The sequence below is a fragment of the Tasmannia lanceolata genome, unplaced genomic scaffold (assembly GCF_043159265.1).
Source record: "Tasmannia lanceolata isolate RefF3 unplaced genomic scaffold, GAP_Taslan_0.1 ptg000012l, whole genome shotgun sequence".
NCBI lineage: Eukaryota > Viridiplantae > Streptophyta > Magnoliopsida > Canellales > Winteraceae > Tasmannia > Tasmannia lanceolata.
In genome coordinates this window covers 17082262-17109799 of record NW_027518689.1, presented here as the reverse complement: position 1 = coordinate 17109799, position 27538 = coordinate 17082262, and the positions used below count along the sequence as shown (strand labels likewise).

Sequence of the window (27538 nt, the reverse complement as noted above, 5' to 3'; positions counted from 1 at the left end):
CACAATCAGGCCGACCTCATGACTTGTTTCAAATGCCATACACATTTCAGCTGTCTAGTTGATATTCCAGCAAGCCAAGATTTTTTTTGGAGATCCAATGGCTCTTCTTTCTTCTCTTATTTAACCGATTCGTAAATGTGAGTTGTCCCATCATTTTGTGCTAGAGCTCTATTTCTGTAAATGGGCATAAAATTGCAAGTGAAAAAAAATGAGCTTAAAATTGCAAGTGAGTAAAATGAGACTATGATTTGTTTGGGATTTGCCAGGGCGATGGCATCGCGGAAGACATTTCGCTGACAGGCTGTTGCATGACAGAGCGGCCACATAGGTTCACTCTTGTCTTATTCGTTCATTCATCTTATGTGGCTGTTCTCTCATGCAACAGCCAGTCTGCGAAATGCCTTCTGTGATGGTCCCTAGCAAATCCCAATTTGTTTTATATCCGCCCAATGGAGATGTGGGGACCTAGGATTCATGTTCTTGTTCGGATTGTAAGAAAAATATTTCTCATGCAAAAGTTTTGTTGAGAAAAATGATAAGTATAGTTTTCTTTGGAGGGGATATTATTAATAAATCCTAGGTCCCATCTGTATAAAAATTTAACACTCGTAGTTCAAGGTGCTTCATTTGTAATGAAACAATGGAAAGCAGGAGATTTTGGAAAAGTTTTTCTATTCCAAACTTTTCCACGAAAATTCTTGCAACCTCGGTGGTCCTTAACCGCAGGGACCGCTTTGCATACAATGAAACCTCGTCCCATAATTATGAAATGAAAGATATACCCTCGAGCAATTCACCCTAATCAACTTAGAGAAAAAAGAAATACAGGGGCATAAAAGTCATTCACTATCTCTCTGCTTCTGACCTTCCAGAAAGGGACAGATATGAGAAATGCTGTTACAGATTTTCTCCTTATAACGGGCGAAATTCTCGTTATTAGTCTTGATCTTTTACGCACGGTGGGCCCAGAGAATCGTCTTCCCGCCTTTGAACTCTACTTGAATATAAGCCCAGAAAAAAAATCGAGAGAGAAAGAAGGAAGAGGGAATGATGTGGAAGGGGTTTTTGTTCTTCTCTCAACATGGATACACCGGAGAAAAACCAGATCGGGACTCCTATTGCTAAATTTGAGGTGGCCTTGATGCTTGGCCAGTTGATCTGGTTTTTGTACTATTTGATATGATACTTTTGGCTGGGAATTTTAGTTTGTTCGGTTAGGGTTTTAATTTCTGCGGCTAAAATAACCTTCTTTATCAGGATCAGTTTTAATGCTATACTTTTAATTGAGGTTTTGATTGATTTTAGGGTGGGATTAGGGTTCCTGATCTCTAGAGTTGATTTATTTTTGTATTTTAGTTGGTTTTGATGTTTTTCTGCGGGTTTTTAAGCCTTTGGTGTTTGTAATTTGCTGTGATTTTCGTGTTGTTAGGGTTACAGTGCCTTCACTTAGGGTTTGATGTCAGTGGCTAGGATCTGTTTAATGCTGTCAATTGATTTTTTTATTTTTTTTGGAGTGGAGTGGGGCGTGGATTGCAGTTTGTAAGAAGTGATTCTCTGCGATTAGGGTTCCTGATCTCTGAAAATGATTTATTTTTGGATTTTAGTTGGTTTTGACTATATGAGGCTGTAGACTCTAGCTATTCTTTTTTAGTTAGGGCTTTAATTTCTCTACTCAAGGTGGTTCTATGGTTTTTTTAAGCCTTTGGTGTTTGTAATTTGCTTCAATTTTTTGTGTGGTTAGGGTTCTAGTGCCTTCAGTTCGAGTGATTTTGTTGTTTGCTTTTGCTATAAGGCGATGCATTTCGTGGATTTGGTGTCTTGAAGGTTTTTCTCCATGTTTTCCGGTGATTTTTTTTTCTGAAGATCCGTGTTTTAGTGTTCTCTTCTTATGATTCTCCTTTCTATGTATTTCGGTATCACCTATTTTTGTTACTAGAGGTTTTTGTGTGATCGGAAAGGATTTCTGCTGGTTTTGTGTCTTTTGATTAGGATCCTGCATTTTGACTCTTTTTTTCTGGATTTTCGTCCAGCTCTTTGAAAAATTTCATTCTTTTTTTTGTATTTTTTTATTTTTACAGTGAGATCTTTGAGGTTCCTTGCATGTCTTTTGGAGAGCTCAGATGTTTTCCCGATTTTATGGTTGAGATGTGGTTTTTTTTTTTCATCGTATTTTTTTTTGCTATCTCAACCCATTTTAATCTTTTTGCAGTCATTGAGCTGATTTATGTGGCATTTTTTCATCTTCATTGCATTTCACGACTCAATTTTGGCACAGATGTTGCAATCCCTCCGTTTCTTTTATGGTGCCAAAACTTGATCTGGGTTAGGTATTGGATGGACTTTCGTGTGGCGTAGGACAGAAGTATGAGAATTTTTTTTTTCTGCAGCTTGAAGGAAATTTTGATGATTTCTGCATCAGCCTGGTTCTGTTTTTCTGATTTTCCTCTTCTCTGTTCCTGTGTGTTCTGTAGGCACTGCTTTATTTTTTCTGGAAATTTTAAGACATGATTTTTATTTTATTTTATATGATTTTTATTTTATTTGATTCATCCTGTGTCTGCTCTCTCATGCAACAGCCCGTCCGCTAAATGCCTTCTGCGATGGTCCCTAGCAAATCCCATATGTGTGTGTGTGTAATATAATATAATGAAGATTGCTCCTTTTTCTTGAATTTTGAAGATTTGTCTCTTAGAAATTTCTTTTCATATGCAGGATTCTCCAGTCTTTAATTACATCAATAACCTGTCTCCTATTAAGCCAGTCAAGTCTCTGCATATTACACAGACATTCCAGTCACTCAGTTTTGCATCCATTCCATCCGTGTTTACTTCACCACACTTCAATTCCCAGAGAGAATCTAGATTTCTAAAGAGGTAATCGTGGCTTCATGATATATCTCGCAACACTGCCGCATCTTGGTTTTATCAATTGAAAGTTACTTGGTTTATTCCTTTTTGTTTTCAGGAATCACTTTGCGGGCTCATCAAAAGATGAGGTCTCTTTTGATGATGGGAATGAAGCCAACATTTCTAAGGGTGTTTCTAAGGGTGCTTCTGATGAGCCACCTAATGAGCATGCAAAGCTAGCTATCAAGCTGCCCTTGCAATATGATTCTCTTAGTCCCAGCAATAATGCTACTCCTTCCTATGCTATTAAGACGGACCTCGAGATGGAAATGGTTGGCACACCGGCATCCCTTGTTCGATTTGTTCAAGAGGGCCCACAAGAAACAAACCATTTATTTGAAACTGGAGTAGAAGTGCCGGGCCTATGTCAGCTTGAGCAAACTAAGGAAGAAGGGCCAGGATGTGACTGGGATAATCTAATTTCTAATGCTTCTGATCTTTTAATTTTCAATGCATCCCCTGAATCAGAGGCCTGTAGGGGCAATGATAAGAAATTTGAGGAGCCTGATACTAATTCTTTTGTTCCTATTGTTTCAAAGCCCCTACAAGTCAAAAATGATGATTCACAGAAAACAGAACCCCTTCAATCCCTTTGTTCTTGCAACCCGCAAGCCGTGCAACTGGAAATTCACACTGAAGAAGTTGGGGAGCAGAATGGAATAGATAACGGCCCGAACCTAATTCCAAATGCTCTTGTGCACAACCAGGAGATTGGTGATCTGAGCATGGAAATGGATGGGAATACTGGAGATTGCGTGCAAATTGGCTGTGAGGTAAAATTGATTTTTATTTTGTTTGTAACTCTTATCTGGCTATGTAAGTTGCTCTTAATTTAGAATTCATGATCAGGTTAACTGCATAGTGGCTATTTTTCACTGGTCCTGTTATACCTTCAAAGCTTAACTACATATAATGTATATTCACTTTGTTACTGCTGCCCAGTACTTTTCAAAGCTTGATTTATAATCTTTTAAAATCAGTGTCCGTGCGCCATTTAAAAAAATAGTGTCCTTTGTCTTGCTACTCTCAGAAAGTTTAGAGTGGAAACTTCTGCACTTTACGTGTCTAGCCGTGTTAACATATATAAAAAAAATCTCACTTTGTTCTATAATGCGTGGAAGGAAATCCTCTGATTCTGTATCAGACCTGCTACTTCTCTACATCCATTTATTGTCCCCTATATCCTATTTGAGGATCTACTTCATGCCCTTTTTTTTAATGGAACTTAACAAGCTTCATTCCTCCACTTTTAACTAGCACGTCTGATCTTTCTGACATCTTCGAGTCTTAATAGCTAACTTTGAACATTGTAATGTCATAGTTGGCTTCTTTGCTCAGCCATATGGTAGCTCTCTAACTTTACAACCCACAACATTTCAATCTAATGTTTTCATAATAAAACAACAAATCCCTCTAAGATGGTTCATCCGAATGTCATTGTCTTCGAGTCTTAATAGCTAACTTCGAGTCTTAATAGCACGTCTGATCTTTCTGACATCTTTGAGTCTTAATAGCTAACTTTGAACATTGTAATGTCATAGTTGGCTTCTTTGCTCAGCCATATGGTAGCTCTCTAACTTTACAACCCACAACATTTCAATCTAATGTTTTCATAATAAAACAACAAAGCCCTCTAAGATGGTTCATCCGAATGTCATTGTCTTCTATAGACAATCTGACTGCAGCTCTAATGGCATTTATTACTCATATTTCGCCTATTTTTCCTTTTGTTACTGATGCTTGTAGCTATATGTGTGCTGCAATAGGCAGGGCATGCACTTCTATGACTAGTTCAGTTGTGTACTATTATGTGTATTATTCCATTGTTATTTTGGGTATGTTCATATTTCTCAAAGGATTTGTGGCTCTCGTTACTTCATCTTTCTGAAAACTCGCAATGAGGAAATGAAATAAGACTTGTGTCGCGGCAATGGGATGTAGTAACCAAGGTTTTAAATTTTGGTTTCAGTTTCAGTCAGCACGGAAACAAAAATATTTCAGTTTCGGTGGAAATCTTATAAAATCACTAAAACATATGGAAACATATGCAAATGATGAAATTTTCAGACGAAACTTTGAGAAATGCTAGAATAAGCGCAAATTCATACTTAGAAACCATCACATTAGCTAGAAAGCTATCTATAATGGCTTAATCACATTGAGCACAAAATGACATGTGTTGGTCCCATGTTGATCTGACATCTCATGCATAAGATATGGTTACTTTGTTGTGTAGTTCAATAATGTTGCCTACCAAATATCATCCCCTACATAAATGAAATGAATGAAATGCAAATCATAACATGTTTCCCTTTTTGTCGTTCTAACCATTTCAATCAAAATATGGGAATTTCTGTGGAATTTCGATGGAAATAATGACATTGAAGGAATTCATTGAGATTTCGTTTCAGTGTGGATGGAAACGGAAACATTTCGATCGTTCATGAAAATTTCAGGGAAATTTAAAAGTATGGTAATACTGAATTTAAGTTGCTGATTTCTTTAGAGCTTTTTGCTTCCCACATTTTTTTCTTTTCTAAACACCTCGCTTCCCACTTTCTTTTCCTGTATCGCTTCTTTCATTCACTTCCTACTCTGGCAACTATGAACAGAACTCATGCAAAGTTCTGAGATTTACTTTCAATAACAGGAATTGAAAATTAATTGAAACTTAAACTTTCTTCTTTATTATATAAATCGTCTGCGATTTGCATTACAATCGTGGATTTATATAGAGCTTGGAGTAGTAGACTCCCCCTTAAAGAAGAACACCTAGTTCGACTAGAACAAAAAGAAACAAATTGAAATTTTAGGCATGAGGCCTTGTGTGGCTAAAACTTCTCACAAAAAACTTCCTAAAAGTTCTTTCTTTTCGTCAACCCTAAGGACCTCCTAAAAACTTTCTTGAACTTTCTCCAACCTTCACACGTCCAAGACTTCGTAAGGTTTCTCTCCCCCTACAAAGTAGGCACATGGGAAAGGAGAATTTTTGGCCGACACTTCTTAAAACTCTTTAAGTCCTAGAAACTTCCTCCCTTTTGGATGACCAACTTGACTAAACTCCAATTAGATGAAAATGAAACTAAGGCTTTTCTTTCTCTTCATGGTGATGAAATCGACGAAGACCGTAGATCTGGACATTGTTTTGATCTTCTGACGAGTCGGGATGATCGGACTTCGGATGTGTTGTGTAGATGTCTTGCATTCTGGCATTGTGCAGGACCCCAACAGATTAGTGTGCGCGATGGACACGTGGGTGGACTTGCGGGCAGTGCTGCCTTGCTGGGTTTTCAGGGCACTGAAGGAAAATTTAATTTTCGAATTTTCACTAAAGGGTATTTTGGTAAATTTCTCCATGTATTGGCATTGGTATATAAGCCACATGTTAGGGTTTTAGGATGAGGTTTTTCTTTGTATTTTCTCGGCCAAGAAGAAGAGAGTTTGTAACCCTAGACCGAAATAGTGGAAACTCTTCCCCTGTGGATGTAGGCACACTGCCGAACCATGTAAATCGTGTGTTTCATGTGTGATTGTGTTCTTTGCTTTGTTTCATGATGCTTTTTGCTGCGCATCGTGTTTGATCCTTATTTGAGAAGGTATTTCTCGGTTTTTCTACAGCATGGTATTCCTTTGCCATAGTTTGGGCTTGATCTATGATCTGGATTGCCTGATTGTTGATATGATGGGACGTGCATGCCGGTAACGGATTTGAAACTCTTGGTCGTTGATCTGTCCGATCTAGCAAGATAATGTTCAGGAAATCCAGGTGTTTCTCACCCTAGAAAAGACACACACGTTTATTGATAAAACATTTGATGTCAGATGACTCTTTACTCAGCTGTCCATTATAAGTTTATATAAAGTTTGTCCAATGACATGTCACATATTTATTCCATCTTAAACCCATATTTGTATTTACTTAATTTTTTTACTCTGTATTGGCTATTTGTTTTTACGTTCTTTGCCCAACTTTGTTGATTGCAACCCTTGTTTGATCATACTTTTTGTTGCCCAACTTAATTGATAGCAATTTTTGTTTCCTCATACTTTGAACAATGTACCCTTAGGCTCCTGAAATTTTTTGAACTACCTCTTGTGGCCCAAAGTAGGTTTGCTCCCTCAAACACTGTATTTTATCTTGTGAATTTCAGATTTCATTTATTTCAGACTGTTTTCCATTTGTCATGCCCAGTGGAGCTTATGAAGGGCAAGTTGTCTTCTATGACTCGTTCTATACTATGTACTTTTATGGGCATTCTCCCATTCATATAGATTATATTTCCGATGTTTATGACTTTATGCCGTACTTATTACTTCGTTGTCATTGAAAACTTTCTCAATCTTTGGGAAAGTTTGATACCCCTGTGGCTGATCTACCCAATTGTATATGTATGTCCGTTTGTTATGATGCAAGTGCATAATTATCTGTTCTTAACTTCTTATATTATCCACGTAATGGACATTAATAGGAAGACATATATAAAAGCAATTAACTCTAAAATACTTGGTGAGGAATCACTCTAAGAATGTTGGCCCATGTGCTTATTTCAGAGTCAATGCCTGTGAGATTTTCTATAGTGGCTCCGAATTAACTCCAAAATACTAGTGGAGGAACCACTCAGAGAATGTTAGTCCATGTGCTTATTTCAGTGACAATGCCTGTGAGATTTAATATAGTGGCTCACCCTTGTCATTGCGCTAATTCCTATAGAGGAGAAAGAACAACACTGAAACAGAGTCGGCAACTATTGTCTTTTCTGGAACCAAATTAAAAAAATTCAAATATTCTATTGTCTTTTCTGGAACCAAACACCGGAATTGGCGGAACATCATAACATTCGAATGGAGGAGAAAGAACAGCACTGAAACAGAGTTGACAACTAAGCTAGTTCCTATTGTGGTCCTTTTATATTGATTGATGTTTAATTGATATAACTTTATTATATATTTTGTTTTAAGTTGTTTTTGCCTTTGTCAGTGCAGAAATTAATTTCTTGAATTGTTTAAGAGAAATGTTATCAGCAGTTCAGCACAACCTTATTTTGATATTTGCACAAATCCAGCTGCCTTTTCTTCTTTAATTGGCTCGTGAGAGCTTTCTGGGAAATGTAACAACCTTTTGAGTTTTGACAGCTTTTTAAACCCTAAAGATGGGTTAGCGAAAATATCAAAAAAGGGGTTGTGCTGTTAGCATTTCCCTTGTTTTATTGTAGATAAAGTTGTTCATACAATTTCAAAAGAAAAAAAATGTATATAAAGTTGTTTTATCTGTTTGTACAAAGGTTGACATTCAGCAGCAGCGTGGCCTGCGGAGGCGCTGTCTAGTTTTTGAAGTAGCAGGAACTCATACTAAGAGATTGGAGGATGACTCAAAAAGCACTTCTGCAAACTCAACACAGTTTGATGGAAAATTTGCTTCTGATGATGGACAATTTATACTGCCTAAGCCTGGAATTGTTTCATCGCCATGTTTGTTGCCTGGTATTGGTTTGCACTTGAATACTCTTGCAACCACTTCAAAGGACTTTAGAATGGTCAAGCAGGAAATTTCGGTTTCTGGGAGACGATTAATAACAATGCCCAAGTCTGTTGGCTCACTTCATTCTGTAACTCCTGGGAAGAAACCTTTGATTGAATCCCTAGCTTTGAACTCTATTGAAAGAGGTCTAGTACCTTGTAGCAATGAACTTCATGTGATGCAAAATGCTTCCCATGCACCTGCATTCGGAGTTGGTGAAGATTTTAATCAGAGTAGCCCCAAGAAAAAAAGGCATGCATAATTTACTAGCTTTCTCTGTTGGATATACTATTTGAAGGCTTTTCTGATAGATTCCTTTTCTGGCTTTCTTTCTTTCTTTTTCACATTATCATTGGTGGTCTCATGATTAACAGGCGAAGGTTTGAAAATGGTGGAGAAAGTGATGCTTGCAAGCGCTGTAACTGTAAGAAGTCGAAATGCTTGAAGCTGTAAGTTTCTCCATTAAAGTTTATGCCTGCTGACCTTGCTAATTTTCAGGACATGTTTTGATTTGAGTTGAAAATTTGGTCTGACAATACACCTTGAACACTGACTTTTTATTCTTTCTTGAAAAAGGGTGTTCTGGGTTTTTATTAAACTTTTGGCGCTTTAGCATTACTACTATATCTCTAAAGGAATTTCTTTGTTTTATACAGTGGTTAATATTTCTTCTCTCCCTCCTCCCTCCATCTTCTTCTATACTTTTGTAGCAGAGAACAGAGTAATTTGGAAATTTGATTATTTATGCAAGAATTTTATGGTTACTCATCTCTATCCTGGTTTATAATGTCTGTTTGGAGGACAAGTGTTTGTAATAAGAGCATTAAAAAAGCATGTTTTTCTGTCATTTTAAAATTATTTTTGCATTCATTTTCATACTATTTACTAGTTTCTGTGCTTTCTCTTGAGAAATACAATAGCAAGTTCTGTGGATTGTGCCCATACTGATTTTCATTATGCTTTGAATGTGTAGCTTTAGAGTTCTCTCAATTTTTGTTTCGTTCCCGTTTCTGAATTCTGCTCTTTAACATTTTAGTTATTGCGAATGTTTTGCTGCTGGAGTCTACTGTGTCGAGCCTTGCTCATGCCAAGAATGCTTTAACAAGCCTGTACATGAAGACACTGTTTTAGCAACTCGCAAGCAGATAGAATCACGAAACCCTCTCGCATTTGCTCCCAAAGTCATTAGAAGCTTTGTGTCTGTTCCAGACCTTGGGGTAGGAAAATAAGGCTCATCTTTGCTTTTGCAAGACAATCTTGAGATGGGATTAAGTGATCAGGTGCCCTGTGCAGGAAGAAGGTAACAAAACGCCTGCTTCAGCCCGGCATAAAAGAGGATGCAACTGCAAGAAATCGAGTTGCCTCAAGAAATACTGTGAATGCTATCAGGTTTTACTTCCTTGCTCATTCATTATGCTATTTTTTTAATTGTTGGACATCATTTGATTCAGATGTTGTGGCTTCTTTTTAAAGGGTGGCGTCGGATGCTCCAGTAATTGCAGATGTGAAGGGTGTAAGAATGCATTTGGTAGGAAAGATGGTGAGTTTATTTGGTGGTTCAATGCTTTTATGATTGAAAAAAATGCTCCTCTATGACCTTGATGCAATTCACAGCATTCTTAGAAATTGGGCATTTCAAATTGATCTTTGAAATTTGGTTCTTGTTTTTGGTTTTCAAGTTTTGATTATTGAGGTGATCGAACCTCCGTTGCAATGGTTGTTCGTTCAAAAAACAAAATGGTTTACATGGTTGATGTCAGCCTTGCTAACCTTTTGTTTTAAATCTCTACCCTTCTCAAACTTTGAAGGGCAAATTTTGATGCAGCAAATGCCATTACGACTGAGGATAGTTACTTCTTGATTGCCTGCCATGGACGATTAGGCTATGTCACAAATATGTCCGATATTTTCAAAATATCACGGTAAATAATCGTAAGATTTTAAAAATATAGCGATTATCATAAACTATCGTGCTAATATCATGATATTATCCCGATATTTTTATTTATATTTTTTCCTAAATTTTATATTTTTTAAATAGTTTAAATTTTATCGCTTTTTTCCATTTTAAACCCAGAACAAATAATTTTTTTTTAATATATCCCGAGATTTTCCGTTGCTGAGAAATTCCTGAGAATGATATTTGTGACATAGCGATTAGGTAGACGGCTGCCATCAATATAAGTGCTAACATCTCTCTCTCTCTCTCTCTCTCTCTCTCTCTCTCTCTCTCTGACAGGAACTCTTTCAATAGGGATAGATGAAGCTGAACCAGAGGAGGAAGAATCAGAAGCTTGTGAGAAGGATGGGCTGAATAAAAACACTCTTCAAATTATTGAAGCTCAAAAGGATGAACAGCAATATCCGGAAGGCGTTTTGCCCATAACACCTTTTCAGATTTGCAGGTTTTGTACTCTGCTATTTGTTTCTTGAATTATATATCTTTTCACTTGTTCTATTTTCTGATTCACTGTATAGTTATTATATTCAGATCATCGATCAAACTGCCATCATTCTCTAGCGGGAAGCCACCACGATCGTCCTTACCTTTTGTTGGTTCATCTCCATTTTTGAAGACCTTCCAGCCACTAAGAACGTCTGATTTTCTGCACCAACAACCAAAGTTTGAGAAGAATTTCCAGGACATTAATGAAGAAGAAACTCCTGATATTCTAAGAAGTGACTGCTCACCTGTCCATGGAGTGAAGACAGTCTCTCCCAACCGGAAAAGGGTGTCACCTCCTCATAATGAATTGGGATCGTCTCCTGGACGGAGGAGTAGCCGGAAATTGATATTGCAGTCCATCCCTTCATTTCCATCTCTCACATCTCACCCTGGGACAAGTGATTTTCCAGTAAAGTTCCAATGAAGTTCTTTCATCTGCTCACTGTTGGCAGAGGTATGTTGCTAAATGGTATCGGTAGTATGAGTGTCTCTGATACTGTGATAATTATATTGTATTCTGCCACGTACCTCTCTGTAAAATAATATAGGGGTGTTTGTTTATTCTTAGTATGTCACTTTCTTTTTTTCCCCTTTATTTTTACATTATGTTATTCAATGAAGTGCAGACATTATTCTTGTGGATCTCAAGTTCCTTTTGAATAGGGTCATTGCTAGATAACGTATTTGCCCGGCGTGTTAATCTCTTAATCATCATGCCGGAATGAAAAAAGAAAATACCTCTGCACACCGAAGGTGAACGCTATTGTGGCTTTGACATGGAAAATGACAAAATGGCCCCTGCATTACTGTTGGTTTTTTTCTTCATATAGCAAGCATACAATTGAATTGTGTTTTACGACTTTGGTAAATCTCACTGTTTGCGTGCTCATTTATTAATTTTAGCATGGTTGTTTGTTTGGTTGCCAGTTCTTTTCGTGGGTTGCTTCTTGACGTTTCCTGATCCATGTTTTCACTCATATCTTTTTTAGGTCTAAGGCTTGTTCTTTGACTTAATTCATCGGTTTTGGGTATTGAAACTCTAATACTGAAATGTACAATGATTAGGGTAGACTTAAGTTTGCACGAGTCAAAAATGAAAATTATGTTACCTGGTAAATACATATTTTTGACCACTTGGTGAAATCCAGATTGCAGAAAGAACTTGCTTGGGCACAAACATTTCCTGTGGGCATTGGCTACGACTTCAATATATCTATGGTTCGCAACTTGTGTAGGTAAGCATGATTAGAATATTTGAATATAATCTTGATAATGCATTGCTATAATTTTACATACTTGTGGCTTAGGACTGGTGCATTACAATATCCAAATTTATCATATGGAGCTCAAACTCAAGCTCTATATTCTCTTATGATTTTCAATCATGATAGCTCGTTTTTATCCTTGTGCACCATCACTGCTAGAGTAATGCCCTTTTTGTATTCACCATGAGGTTTTTTTTTTATGAGTTTATGTTTCTCATCAACACACAATTGCTTAAATCACTTCGTTTCTGCCAATATAGGCAAATGCAGGTGATTTTGAGCACTGTTAGAAAATCATATAACGGATAAAATGCCAAGCCACACTGACGGATATAAAACCTTTCTAACTCAAAAAAAAAAAAGGTTAAAAAAAGGTAATAGAAAAATAGAATGGCAAAAATTGGTGGTGAAGAAAGGGGTTTAAAATGTTGTTGTTGTGCTAATCAAACACGATAGAATTTTTTTAATAAAGGCGGCCCAGTGCACGAGGCTACTGCCATTGCGGGAATTAAATCTAAAACACGATAGAAAATTATTTATATTCACTCAAAAATCTAAAACACTTGTGGATAAATGTTCACAAATTCTATCAGAAATGTGGAATTTTTCTTACATAGATTTTGAGAATTCTATTTTTATTCGTCAATTTTCCAAATATTACTTTTTGCTACCAATCTATGGACAACATGATTTAGTTTTTTGCTCAAAATATTGGGTTTATGAATTTCAACATATAGTCCTTATTGATTTGAGATTTTCATTGTGGAATTCAATTGTAGAATAACCGTTTAAAACTACCTGAGTTAATCATCGACTTGCCCAAGTCGACTCTTTCTTTACCTTGGACGTGTTCTCATTTGTGTTTGAGTTTGTTAGAGTGAAAGAAGAGAATGAAGAGAAGAGGAAGAAGTGAGTTCACTCCCCCTTACTTTGGTATTTATATAAAGAGAACATACAAATGACTACTATGCCCTTAGGCTATGTAATACACCTTCTAACACTCCCCCTCAAGCTGGAATGTATATATTGTACATTCCAAGCTTGTTACATATGTCACTCAATTTTGTATAGCTTAAGGGCTTTGTGAACACATCTGCTAACTGATCAGCAGATCTCGTGAAAGAAACATGAATCTCGCCTCTTTGTATCCTTTGGAGAATAAAGTGGCAATCAACCTATATATGCTTGGTTCTCTCATGAAAGACAGGATTGGTAGCTATATGAATAGCAGCTTTATTGTGACAATAAAGCTGAGCTGGAGCAGATGAAGAGAAACCAATCTCTGAAAGGAGAGAACGTAACCAAATAAGCTCCCCACTGGTACGAGATATAGCACGATACTCTGATTCAGCACTCGACTTGGAGACTATGTCCTGCTTCTTACTTTTCCACGACACTAGATTGCCGCCAACAAAGGTGCAATATCCAGTGGTGGATCTCCTATCTGCTAGAGATCCTACCCAGTCTGCATCACAGAAGCCTTCTACCCTGGTATGACCATGCTTCTTGAATTAGAGGCCTTTCCCTGGTGCTCCTTTCAAGTAGCGAAGAATCTGAATCACTGCTGCCTAGTGAGAAGTACGGGGTGAGCTCATATGTTGGTTGACTATGCCAACATCAAATGATATATCTGGACGAGTGACTGTAAGAGATATGTGCTTACCTACCAGCCTCCTGTATCTGCCGGGGTCATCTAATAAATCCCCTTCTTCTAGAAGGAGTTTCCCATTTGGGTCCATGGAGCAGCCGCAGGTTTCACTCCAAGGTGACCTGTCTCCTCCAGTAGATCTAGTACATATTTCCTCTCTGAGAGGGAGAGATCTCTAGTAGAATATGCAACCTCAATGCCAAGAAAGTATTTGAGGCGACCCAAATCTTTGGTTGAAAACTCTTTCTCAAGAAGGTTTTCAGCCTGCGTATCCCCTCTGAATCACTGCCTGTAATGATGATGTCATCTACATATACTATCAATAGCACACCACCAGTAGTGGAATGAGAACTGAAGATGGGGTGATCAACTGCACATTGCTTCATGCCATATCGCATGATATCATCACTGAATCATCCAAACTAGGCTCTAGGGGACTGCTTGAGGCTGTATATAGACCTCCGCAACCGACATACTGAAGAGGACATCTCCCCCTGAGCAACATACCCAGGAGGTTGCTCCATATACACCGCTCACCATGTAAAAAGGCATTCTTGACATCTAACTGTTGCAAAGGCCATGCATGTGTAACTGCAAGAGATAGAAGAACGCGAACAGACGGAATCTTGGCGACCGGCAAAAAATTCTCTAAATAATCAACACTAAAGGTCCGAGTATATCCACCAACTGCGCCTTAAGGCGCCCAATAGTATCGTCAGGTAAGTGTTTGACAGCATAAACCCAGCGGCAAACAATTGGTCGAGCCCCAGGAGGAAGAGGAACTAACTCCCATGTCTGATTGGCCTGTAGGGCCTCCACCTCAAGATCTATGGTCACATGCCATCCCGGATGATCAAGTGCAGCTGGTAAAGACTGTGGCAAAAAAACAGAGGACAAAGTGGAAACAAAACTCCGAAACATCAGGGTTAGAGAATCATATGAAATAACAGAGGAAATAGGGTGAGTAGTACTGTGAGAACGAGTGCGAGAAGCAATGGAGAATCTGAAGTAGGATTAGGGGGGAGATGTGGGGGGTGTGATCACCGGCTGCAAGGACGATGGCGCGGGTGGAGGAGGATGAGTTGCAGACCTCGGTCAGCGATGATATGTCTGTGTAGGAGCAGGCGGAGGAGCCTCAATAGCCTCAGGAGCCTGTAGCGAAGAGGAGGGATCACAGATAGAACTAATCTCAGGAACCGATGCAGGAGGAGAGGGGGGAGGAGCCGGAAGGGCTGGAAGAGGAAGAGAAACGTGCGATTCATGAATAGGGGAAGAGGTCTCATGAGATGAGACAAAGTAGGACTTGGACTCGAAGAATGTGACATCGGCAGACACAAAGGACCGACGTAGGCGAGGACTGTAACAACGATAACCTTTCTGGGTACGGGAGTACCCAAGAAAGACGCACTGTTCAGCTCGAGGGTCCAACTTATCAAAGCCAGAACCAAGGTGGTGAACAAAGCACACACACTCAAAGACCCTAGGGGTGATAGGAAAGGGATCACGATCAGGGTATAACACAGTAAAGGGGAAAGAGCCACTGAGAACCGAGGACGGAAGCCGGTTGGCAAGGTGGCATGCAGTGAGAATTGCATCACCCCAATAGCTCTTGGTAACACGCATCTGAATAAGAAGAGAGCGAGCCTCATCGAGTAGCGATCGCATCTTCCTTTCAGCCACACTATTCTGCTGAGAGGTGTGAGCACAGGAAGATTGGTGGAGAATACCTCGATTGGAAAGAAAATCCTGAAACCCATGGGTGGTGGAGAAATACTCTCTAGCATTATCTGTGCGCAAGCATTTTAGGGTACAATCAAACTGGTTGGTAGCCTCAGATTGAAAAGTACAAAAAACAAAGAAAACCTCAGATCGATCTTTAAGCAAATACAGCCAAGTCATGTGAGAATAGTCATCAATGAAAACAACAAAATATCAATATCCAAAAGTAGGAGTTCACATGGGACCCCATACATCAGAGTGCACTAAAGCAAAAAGGGTGCGAGGCACGACTAACAAGCCTAGGAGGAAACGACACACGGTGGTGTTTTCAAGTTCGCAGGCCTTGCACTGAAAGGACTGAATAGGAACAGAAACTATAGAGGTGCACCGTAAGCGCTTAAAGCGTGGATGTCCAAGGCGGCAGTGCCACTGGTAGGCGTCGGTGTAAAATGGTACGGGGAGGGGGGACCTCCATCCAGACGATACAGCCCATCGACCTCACGTCCTCTACCAATTGTCCTCCCAGTCTCAAGATCCTAAAATAAGCAGTAAGATGGATAAAATGAGACATAGCTGTTAAGATATTTAGTGAGCTGATTGACTGAAAGTAAGTTAAAGGAAGACTCGGGACCACAAAAGCACAGTGGAGAGGGTAAGACCAGGATAGGGAGAGGTACTCCCAGTACCAGAAATGGTAGTAGTACGGCCATCAGCGAGGGTCATAGACTGAGATGAAAGAGGGTGAAAAGAACTGAGTGATGATAAAGTACCTATCACATGGTTCGAGGCTCCCGAATCAATGATTCAGGAGCTCGAGCTACTGAGAAGAGAGGTAGGAGTGCTACCTGGCTGTGCAAAGCCAACTCTGGGAGGATGGGCGGCCAAGTGTAAGCGCTGGAGCTCATCATAGTCGGCCTGAGTGAAAGATGGTACAGCCGGGCTGGATCTGGAGGAAGATGCTCTTGGGTCAGAGTCGTCCAGAGTAGAAAGGTGCGCTGATCGCCCAAAATGAGACGGCTGAAAGGGACGACGCTCAGGATGTAGCACATAACAGGTCTCATCATGGTGGCGAGGCGCCGGCAATGTGTACAATATGGACGAGATCGGCCACTAGATCCCCTGCCACCAAAGAAATCCGTACCCATGGTACGTCCGCCACGGCTAGAGTCACGGCCACGGCCTTAGCGAAACGTCCAACCACCACGGACAGACCGATCGCCTACGGCATACGATGCTGTAGCAGGACCATAAAAAACAACAGGAGTAAGAGAGGCTCCACCTAGACACTGCTGAGCCCGCTGATAGACCTCCTCGAGGGAAGGCATCGTACCAGAGCCATAAATCTGCTAGCGAAAAGACATAAACTCAGGGCCCAAGGTCTCGAGAAACTGAACAACTCGGAGCTGATCCCGCTGCAGAGCGACGACGGCCAAGTCTGTCGTCAAAGGCATGAAAATGTCGAGTTGTTGACAGTGAGAGACGAACTGACTATAGTATGTAGAAAGAGGGGTGTCACCACGCCGAAGATGGATCCACTCAGAATATGTGGCACAAATACGGGAGAGGTTGCCCACGCTTGAAAACATAATCGCAGTATGATCTCAAATCCTCTTTGCAGTCGGAAGTTGCATCATAGTCCCTGAAATCTGTGGGATCATACTCTGCCAGAGTAAACTACGGATATGAGCATCATCCGTTTCCCACTGCTCATAGGTGAGATCCGAAGCCGCAGGAGGGACGTATGATGTAGACCTTCCTTTTGGCAATGAGATAAACTTCGACCGCCACTTTCCAATTCATGTAATTGGAACCATCAAGCTTGATCATGGTCATCGAGAGGAAGGAGGCATCACCCGATGAAGAGGAAATAGGGGTAGAAGAAGAAGAGGCCGTGTGTGTGAGAGGGACACCCGTCGATGGGTGTTGCCCGAGAGAGGGATTTTCTATAGTAGGAGGGTCCATATAAGAAGCGAAGGTGAAAGAGACACAACACACGACGTCAAAGAAAGAGAGAAGAGAAAGGAGAATGCCTCGTAGGCATAAAGAGACCACTAGGAGTGGCTAGAGAATGTGGCGCGACTCTGACAAACGAAAGGAGAAAAAGAAGACATAATAGAAGCGCTAGAGCATAAACGGAGAAGATGAAAGGTCGGAGCCACGGACGAAGAAGAAAAAGAGATTGGAGGAAATTTAGACCATAGAGAGAAAGAGGGGTAGAAACTTAGAGTGGGAGGCTAGAGGGGAAAGGAATGGAGGGGAAAAGGGGTGGGAGGGTGTCACCGGGGGGGGGGGGGGGGGGGGTGGTAGTGGTGTGGGCGGGGCGGAGAGGGTGAGGGAGGTGAGGGCAGGAGAGTGGGGGCGAGAGGGTGAGAGAGGGGGTTGGGGGCGGGGAGCAAGGAGGGTGGCGGGAGGATGGAAAGAAGAAGAAGGAGAAGGGAGAAGAGGGGCTTCTCCAATGGTCCCTAGGGCACAAAACCCCTAGGGCTCTGATACCATGTTAGAGTGAAAGAAGAGAATGAAGAGAAGAGGAAGAAGTGAGTTCACTCGCCCTTACCTTGGTATTTATATAAAGAGAAAAGACAAATGACTACTATGCTCTTAGGCTATGTAATACACCTTCTAACAGAATTTTTCCCTACAAGCTCAATAAAAACTCCTTTGACTCTCAACTTAATAAAAGATTGACCACATCAATCATTGACTCACGTATGTCAAGTCCTTTCTAACTCGTCTGAGTTCTTGTTCAAGTTTGAGGTTATAAACACCAAGTGGAACTGGTGAATCAAAGTTTATGGATAATGAAGTTCTTTTTGTTTCAATAGTCTAGGGGACTTTGAACATTACAAAATTATTGAAGTTTGATTTATTTTTCCAAAATAACCTAACTAATAGAGAATTACTGGAACTACCTCCAACTCCATTTGTCAAGGTGAGCTTGGAGGAATTTGATGGCTAGTTGCAATTCATGGATGCTAATGGTGGTACCATTTTTGTTTACCTTCTGTCCCGTTGTATAACTTGACTTTTTTGGGCGTCTTAAAGAATATGGCATAATCCCCCTTCAACCTTGAGACACAGAAGTGGTACTTTGCAAGGGAAAGACATGCCACCTTGTTCCATGGGTGAGATGACCTATGTAATTGCTGGCATTCTTGTGGGCTTAGTATCGATCTAGATCACTAGTTTTAGTACAATATGATAACTATAACCGGGAACAATACAAACATCTCTTCTGTTACTGCCCCATTCAAGGTGGTCAACCCCCCCCCCCCCCCCCCCCCCCCCCCCCCTCTCGAGGCAGTTGCATAATAAACCAAGGGATAAATTTGATGAAAGAAAATAATTAGTAAATAAAAATGAAACCCGAAAGAAAAATCAATAATGCATAAAAATGAAGGAAAATGTTATCAGCACTACTGTATTTTGATGATTGCACTCCTCACTTTATTAAAAGTACGGTATGGTCCACACCATAGGATGATCCAAACCGTCCATTAGATGGGCCAAAGCCTAAATAGGTTATGCCCAAAAAATTATTTTCATAGGTTGATCTTAACCCTCCGATCTATAGAGGGTTAGGATCAACCCTCTAACATTTAGTCCCTCTACAGATCGGAGGGTTAGGATCAACCTATGGAAATGATTTTTGGGGCACAACCTATTTAGGCTGTGGCCCATCTAAATCTAATGGACGGTTTGGATCATCCTATGGTGCGGGCCATGCTGTACTTTTAATAAAGTGAGGAGTGCGATCATCAAAATACTGTAGTGCTGATAAAATTTCCCAAAATGAAATATAATTAACTAAACAAACAATTCATAATTATGAAAAAATGATGCTATAAAACAAAAGTAATATGCAACTCTTTAAATAAGCATGCAAATATATAAGTATTGAACTTCAAAAAGTGAAAGAAGCTAGCTTTTTACCGAAGCATATAAGGGTCTTTTTTTTTGTTAAAGAACATTTATTATTAATGTTCTTGTCATAATTGCAGCGGTATAACGATCATTTTCTTTTCATTTCACTTATTACTGGCAACATTGTACTAAGGGGTTTCCCCATGGTTTTAATTTCGACCGGAAGTTCGAAAGATTTCGTTTTGGCCAAAATATTTCAATTTTGGCTGCTACGGAAACGAAATCCCTAGGTTTTGAAAAAAATATAAGATTTTGCCTGAAATTCCTAGATTTTTTCCGAAACATGGAACTTTTCAAATAAAAAAGCAAAGTTTCGGTCGAAACGTCGATAATACTATAGAAACCCTGACAAAAATCAATTCCGCCTAAGGAAAAGAGAAGAACAATTAGATTCCTTTAAGTTATTTCTAAGAAACAACAAAAACTAAAACTAAATTGTTTGTATTGTTGGCATCGAAGAACGAAGCAAATCTCCAAGGAAAGGAATGAGAGCCACTAAGCCACCTTATCACATTGAGCGAGTCTCCTACCACTACCTTGTTCAAATCTTCATTCTCAAGATATTTTATTCCTTAGTAGATAGCACGCACTTCAGCTTCATCAGCGTCTGCGACTCCAATGGGACCCGCAAAAGCCCATTTCATAGCTCCAAATTCATCCCTCAAGACTCCCCGAATTCCAGTAGGACCAGGGTTCCCCATGCTAGACCCATCAAAGTTTAGATTCAAAAACCCATGTGCGGGAGGGTCCCAGTCTTGGACAATCTTAGTTTCTTGGTTTGAGCCACCACAAATCTCCTTCCAACCATACATGGGCGGATACTAATCTAAAGCAGGGAAGGGTTTTCACCCATGATTAAGTTCCAACGAGAATTTAATTATTTTTGTGCATGCAATTTACAAGCATATAGTTATTTATATTTTTGGCTTAGTGCTTTATCTACTATCATTGGATTACTTTTTTTACATGCTTAATCTTTTGATATATGACTATTTTGTTCAACTAAATTTTTGTTATTGTAAAAAACTCTTACGAGTCACGAGTAGAGTCGAGTCACGCGTCATAAAATTAAGAAATCGAGTCACGAGTTGAGTCATGGATTGACAACTGTTGAATAAAGTTGTGTATGTGCGCACACTTCTAGGGGCAGTTATGTCATTTTCTTTGTTTACACACACACACACACACACACACATATATATATATATACATAGGGTGTGTGAGGGGATATCTCTCTCATTCATTCCTTCTCCCAAACTCTCTTCTCCTCTCTCATATCTTCATATCCAATGTAGTCATAAGTTGTAACATGGTATCAGACTATCAGAGCGTCAACATTGGAGATAGAGATTGAAGGTACCTAATACTAACCCTATATGTACGAACCCTAAATCTACAGATCCCAATCCAACCTAACCCTAATCCTAGCAGTTGCCGCAACCCCCTAACCCTAATCCCTACCCGAACCTGTTTGTACCAACAATCATTGCTGCACCCCTCCCTTATTGTATCTACCCTCGCCGCAACCCTTGCCGCAACCCTATAATTCAAACCCTAACATCACTTTCTTCCTACAGACCTTGCCGCAACCATCCCTTGCTGTCCCTACCATTACCGCAGCCCCATAATTCAAGCCCTAACACCACTTTGGTCCTACAGACCTTGCCGCAATCATCCTTTGCTGTCCCTACGATTGCCACGGCCCCTGAACTTCTGTTACCACGATTCCATCTCTTACCATTCATGTTCTAAACAACTCTTTGTGGATGTTTTTCATCTTGTAGTTGGTTCCAGGCAGTTGTTTAGTGTTCTTTTTATGATAATAATGTTTGCTCATGGTGTTAGGGCTTCTTTATATCCTGGAGCTGTATGTTCGATTGTGAAATAGCCTCGGTGGATACTACTTCTTGTTGTTTTCCTTGTTATTTGATGGAGCTCAGTTGTTGGTGATTTCTGTGGTTGATTTAGTGTCGATTGATGGTATTTTCTTTTGTGGTTTGTGGGTGGTAGTGATTGTTGATAATCAACATGCACTGATGGTTGTTATTTGTGTAGTAATGACTATAATTGGTTGATGTTTGTGCTGGTGGATCTATGTGATCCTATTTGGATTATTGTGGTTGGTATTGGTAGTGATTTGATGTGTCTTGTAATTGTTGTCTGGTTGATGTGATTCTTGGTTGGTTGAGTATCGTTGTGTGAGTGGTACTTGACAGCCATTGTTGTTTGTCAGTGCTATTGCCACATACTCAAAGATCCGTGACATTGCAATCCACTGTGGTTATTCGAAATGGCTGTGCCTTCCACGTTGTCTACAGTCTCCGATTCGTTCCTGTAACCTCTATGACGTCCATCAAACTTGATGGATCAAATTATCCTGCATGGAGTCGATCTGTTCAGCTTTATCTCCGTGGGCAAGGCAAGTTGAGTTTTATTACATCGGATCCGCCAAACCCTAAGGAATCCTCCTATGACAAGTGGAGTCAGGAGGATGCTCTTCTTGGCTCATTGACTCTGAAGCCTCTCATCAAATGACTGGTAGCAGTAGCCTACTTAGCCCCTTTAAGCCCAATTCTTCTTCTACATTGGTTACTTTGGCTAATGGGGTAAAGTGCCTTATTTATGGTACAGGGGGACACATATGTCAGTTCTTGTAACAACCGATACTTTAATTGGGTTTAGTAGTTTAAAATTTTGTTAATTGCACCCTAATTTTAATAAAGTAGGCGAGACTAAATTACCCTAGTTAGTAAATTACGTTAAGTATTGGCTTACGGGTATTTTTGGCACTTGTAAAGTTGAATGGAGAAATTACTCTTTGTATTCTCAACCACTAAAACTCGTGGCGTATATCCCAACTCCCTAAAATATAGGCATGTTCCCATATCTTCCAAAATTCAACCGACTCCCAAATTTCAAATTTTTTTTGGCCATATCCCTTCCCGTAAAATATTGCCACCCACTCCAATTTGGAGTGGGTACGGCAAATTAATACTTTTCCCTTTTGGGCGTTTATTGTGGGCCCTCAAATCAGCCATATATATGCATAATTATATATATATATATATATATATATATATATATATATATATATATATATATATATGAGAATAGAGTTCCTAAGGTGTCACCTCATATAGCTTATATGAGGTGGCGCTCACAAAACATAAGGGGCCCACTTTATTTGGATGATCCAAAGCATTCATTTGATACACCCTCACATAGATAGGGTGTGCCCAAAAAATCAACTTCATAGGATCATCCTAACCCTACCATTTGTGGAGGTTGAAATGGATGGGTATAAACCTCCATAAATCTACCCATTTTTAACCTCCATAAATGAAAGGGTTAGGATGATCCTATGGACCTGATTTTTTGTAGGCACCATATCCATCTAAGGGCCTTTCAAATGAGTGGTTTGGATCACCCCAAAAATGTGGGCCCTTTATGTTTTGTGAGCGCCACCTCATATAAGCTATATGAGGTGACACCTTAGGAACTCTATTCTCTCTCTATATATATAAAGTATATAGATATATATTAAAGATATACATGAAGTAAAATTAGGAACTATTTAATTCTATAAAAAAAGAAAGAAAACGGGAGAAAATTTAGGAAGATTCTAAAAAATTGGAGATTTTTCAAATCTCCACAAAATTTTTGGGCGTGCACACTTCCCAAGATTGGAAGTGCGCATGTTTTGGCTTTCCCATATTTTCTTAAATTATGTGTGGGCCCCTTTCAAACCTAATACAATAGAGTTTTATAAACTCTCTATTCCCAATTGGATCATACAATTAGAAACAAAGTAAGAGAATAGAATTATAATTAAATAGGGAATTGATTTAGAGGAGTTTCCACCGAATTTTGGAAACCACAACCACACACTATATATTATTGGACGCCCCTCTCTCTTCCCAAAATTTCATACGTTTGGGAGAGAGAGAGAGTACGGCCAATAGAGAAATAGAGAGAAAGAAGGAAAGAAAGATAAAGAAAGAGAGGGAAGAGGAGAAGAAAAGTTGGGGACTTCAATTCGATTTGACTTTTAGCATCAAGTAAGTGCCCGAAGAAATTAATCTTTATTTTTCATTCGAATAAGTGAGGGTTTTTTTTTTGGATCAAGAAAGGAAATTTGATGTTTCTTTTTAGGGTTTTTGGGTGTAATAATCTTGTTTAAAGTTGGGAAATTAGTTTTGGGTGACAAAAATCTATGTATGTGTTTTCTTCAATGATTTCCAAGGTTTTTATTAAAAAATCAGCATATAATAACTGCTTTTTTTCAAAGAAATTACTATATATTTGATGTATAGTGTATGTATCTTGTTAGTCAGAGAGATTTGGATAAGTTAGTGTATTATAAAGGTTTTAAAGTGTATATTTTCTCAAAAATCAGCAGATAAACAGTGTGAATAGGGGCTGTTTTGGGTTGATTTCTTTTCTTATGTGTTGTATAAGTTATAGATATTGCTGTATGTGTGGTATATATCATATATATGATATTTTTAAACTTTTAAGGAGCTAATTCCTAAGAAAATCAACAAGTATCATTGATTTTAAGGACTGATTTTAAGTAATCTTTTTTATTAAATTGTTTTGTAAAGTGTAAATATCGTTTTTCAAAGGAGGGATGATGTATATATATAATCTACATGTTTTAGGGTGTTATTTTAGTCACAATCAGCACTATTTGTACGCGTTTAATACACTTTGTTAACTGTTTTTATAAAAACAACCCTTTACGTGTGTGTTAGTTATAGATAACTAAGGATCTTATGGAAAGACACTTTTGTATATGTAAAAGAGGAAGCATACTAATTATTTTTTTGTGAAGAGGTTCCTATTAAGTTAAAGATTGAATTTTCTAAATTACATCCTTTAGGAAATTAGCACTTAAGTTAAAAATTAAGTTCTATAGATTTTTATAAGGATAAAACATAAATACTATATAGCTATGGAAAATGAGACTTTTAGGGTAAAAGGACTGTGTATTTAGGGTGTGTACCTCATCTTGGATGAGACTTAAAGTTTCAGTGAATAGAAAACTTAGTGCGTAAGATTCTATGATTCCAGGGCTGTTTCTTTCCTATTCTTATTAAAGACTACTTCAGATTTCTCCATTTTAGACAATAAGGCAAGTATTGGGCTGACTCAATTTCTAAGGCTATCCTAATTTTCTTGAATTTATCGTGAATTGTTACTGTGATAATTGTTGTTATAAAATTATTGCATGATTTAAGAAAGACTTGTTTTAAATGAAAATTTTGTTAATAACTCTGTTATAAGTTGAATCGTAAATTATTATGAGCAGATTTCATTTAGGAGATTCGTAAAAAGAAAAGATTTAAGTTAAAAAGAAGAAGACAAGTATGGTTATCGAAAGAGTTTTATCATACTTAGGATTGGGAAGATGGGAGGGAGGACTAAGGAGAACCCTTGGATCCAACCTTGGGCGAAAAGCCAAAAGCCGACTAGTCCGAGAGCGTACGACAACTAGTAGGCGATGCATTAGGAGGAACCCTTGTGGTGAACCGATAGAAATTCTAAAGTGGATCACGTTCCATTAGGGAACGGAGGGTCCTTGATGGTCAATGATCACTTGCCAGGCTAAAAGCAACGCTGTATATGAGAAGAAAATCGATGGGGATTGCCGCATGATCATTGGGGAAAAAGGAGATTAATTTTGTCATGCATTGCATTCATAATTATTTTAAATTGTTTCAATTATTTCAAAATTGTGATTTATCAAACTATTATTTCTTTGTGGAGAGATTTGATTGATAAATATCATGATAATTGTTTAGATTTAGTCTTTGAGCCTTTTCGATATTTGCTTCTAACCCACCTACCCTACGTGGAATGTAGGTGTCGAGGAAGGAGCCTTCGCCAATGAAAACATTTGATGAAACCAATGAGGGATGGGAAGAGTTCAGTGTCGGAAGTTCGGTGTGACATGATGTCATTACCGAGAGTCGTCTTTAGTGGACTTTAGTTCTTTTTATTCATTTGATTTTAAGACTTTAGTTATTTGGATTTAAATTGTTATGGTTTGATTTGATTATTTAGGATAGTGGTTTATTAATTTGAGAAATGATTATTATTTAAGTTGTTGGGAATGATGTTTATGGAAGGGTTTTAATTTATTAAGTTTCAATTATCGCTTCCGCTATTTATCTTGTTATGGTTTTAAAAAAAATATTCTGTGGTTTTTCGTAGCGACCTCAGGGAATGGAAGCCGGGTCATTACAGTTCTCATTTGTCGCTTTCGTCTGTTTTATGTGTTCCTAGTTTCCCTTGTAATCTTATTTCTGTTAGCCAACTTACTCGTCGTCTTAGCTGTTCAGTGACATTCTTTCCATTTTATTGTTCTTTTCAGGATCTAGTGACTGGGAGGAGGATTGGTTATGGTCATGACGTGGATGGACTCTACTACCTTTACGGTGATACATCACCTACTGTGTTGAGTACTTCGGTTGATTCATTCATATGCGCACTGCCACCTTGGTCACCCTCTAGCTGTTCATATGCAGTATTCTTCAGTTGTGTCTGGTCTAGTTAGTCAGTTTCAGTGTGTCTTGTCAGTATGGAAAACACCATTGTGTTTCCTACAAGTCACGTTCAATTAGTCGTGTCGTACGTCCGTTTGAGCTTGTTCATTCTGACGTGTGGGGTTCATGTAGGACTCCTCTATTTGGGGGTCGATATTTCGTTATTTTTGTGGACGATTATTCAAGGATGACCTGGTTATATGTAATAGAAGATCATTCTGAAGTTTTTAATATATTTCGCTTATTCTATGCTGAAATATCTAATCAGTACTCCTGTTCTATTAAATGCTTACGCACAGATAATGCACGTGAATATTTCTCTGTTTCTAATGGTTTTCAGGATTTTTTATCTAGTCGTGGTATTATTCATCAATCATCGTGTGCCCATACCTCTCAACAAAATGATGTTGCAGAGAGGAAAATTCGATATCTTCTAGACATAGCTAGAACACTTCTGTATCAGATGCATGTTCCTAAATCATAATGGGCTGAAGCCACTCTCACAGCCTGTTTTCTGGCGAATCGTCTTCCATCCTTTGTTCTTGATAATAGGTCACGTTTCTCTGTCTTGCATCCCTCTGGAAATCCATTTCCCTTTCTTCCCAGAGTGTTTGGTTGCACGTGTTTTGTTCACGATCTTACTCCTGGATTAGATAAATTGGACCCTAGAGCGATGAAATGTGTTTTTCTGGGCTATTCTCTCACCCAAAAGGGCTACAGATGTTGTAGTCCTCAGCTTCACCGTTCTTTTATGTTTCCTGATGTTTCATTCTTTGAGGATAAGCCCTATTTTAATGGACCTACTTCTACCCAGGTTCCTGACCCTGAGGTTCCGCTGCCATTACTTGTCCCACTACCTGTCTCAGTACCGATTTCACCACCTGTCGATCAACCCAAACCTTTGCAGGTTTATTGTCGTCGTTGTCAACAACCTGCATGTCAAGATGCCACTTCATGTCTTCCAGCCTCCTCATAGCTCGCTGGACCGCCCACTGCTCCTGAGGTAAGTGATTCCCCTGGTGAAGCGCTGATTGTATCTCGTACGCGATCTCGTTCCACTCATCCTCCTATCTTTGATGTGGTTTCTTATGCTTGTGTGTCACCCTCTTACAGTTCATTTTTGTCATCTATGTCTTCAGTCTCTATTCCTCACTCTGTTGTCGAGGCTTTGGCTAATCCAGATTGGCGAGGAGTTTTGGATGCAGAGATGGGTGCTATGAAAGAGAATCACACATGGCAGTTGGTCCCTCTTCCACTAGGGGCTCAGGTGGTTGGCTCTAAGTGGGTATTCACAGTGAAATATCTACCAGATGGGACATTAGAAAGACTGAAGGCTCGATTGGTTGCCAAGGGGTATACACAGACATATGGCGTTGATTACACAGGCACACTCTCTAGTGGCCAAGATTCCCTCCATCAGAGTTCTGATATCCCTTGCAGTCAACATGTCGTGGCCTCTTTACCAGTTAGATGTCAAGAATGCCTTCTTGCATGGTGATCTTAAGAAGAGGTGTATATGGAGCAACCTCCTGGGTTCGTTGCTCAGGGGGAGATGAAAAATGCTATC

The 27538-nt window shown here is 39.2% G+C and overlaps 1 protein-coding gene across 1 annotated transcript; it reads left to right on the top strand.

The window, feature by feature from the left end:
* Window positions 1–929: 929 nt before the first annotated feature.
* Window positions 930–25592, top strand: LOC143887661 (protein tesmin/TSO1-like CXC 2). Its single transcript, XM_077391777.1, has 12 exons — window positions 930–1132; window positions 2713–2873; window positions 2965–3679; window positions 8189–8676; window positions 8799–8873; window positions 9461–9641; window positions 9718–9813; window positions 9898–9964; window positions 10664–10829; window positions 10916–11324; window positions 12019–12105; window positions 25289–25592. Exons 1-10 carry the CDS (start codon window positions 1082–1084, stop codon window positions 11292–11294), a joined length of 2379 nt encoding a protein of 792 aa, XP_077247892.1. The 5' UTR covers window positions 930–1081; the 3' UTR covers window positions 11295–11324; window positions 12019–12105; window positions 25289–25592.
* The last annotated feature ends 1946 nt before the right edge of the window (window positions 25593–27538 follow it).

Bases quoted from the DNA above. Each gene is read 5' to 3' on its own strand.
- LOC143887661 (XM_077391777.1), top strand. From the start codon at position 1,082: ATGGATACACCGGAGAAAAACCAGATCGGGACTCCTATTGCTAAATTT. The intron at 2,874-2,964 runs GTAATCGTGGCT...TTTTGTTTTCAG, and splicing joins GAATCTAGATTTCTAAAGAG to GAATCACTTTGCGGGCTCAT. The intron at 10,830-10,915 runs GTTTTGTACTCT...TATTATATTCAG, and splicing joins ACACCTTTTCAGATTTGCAG to ATCATCGATCAAACTGCCAT.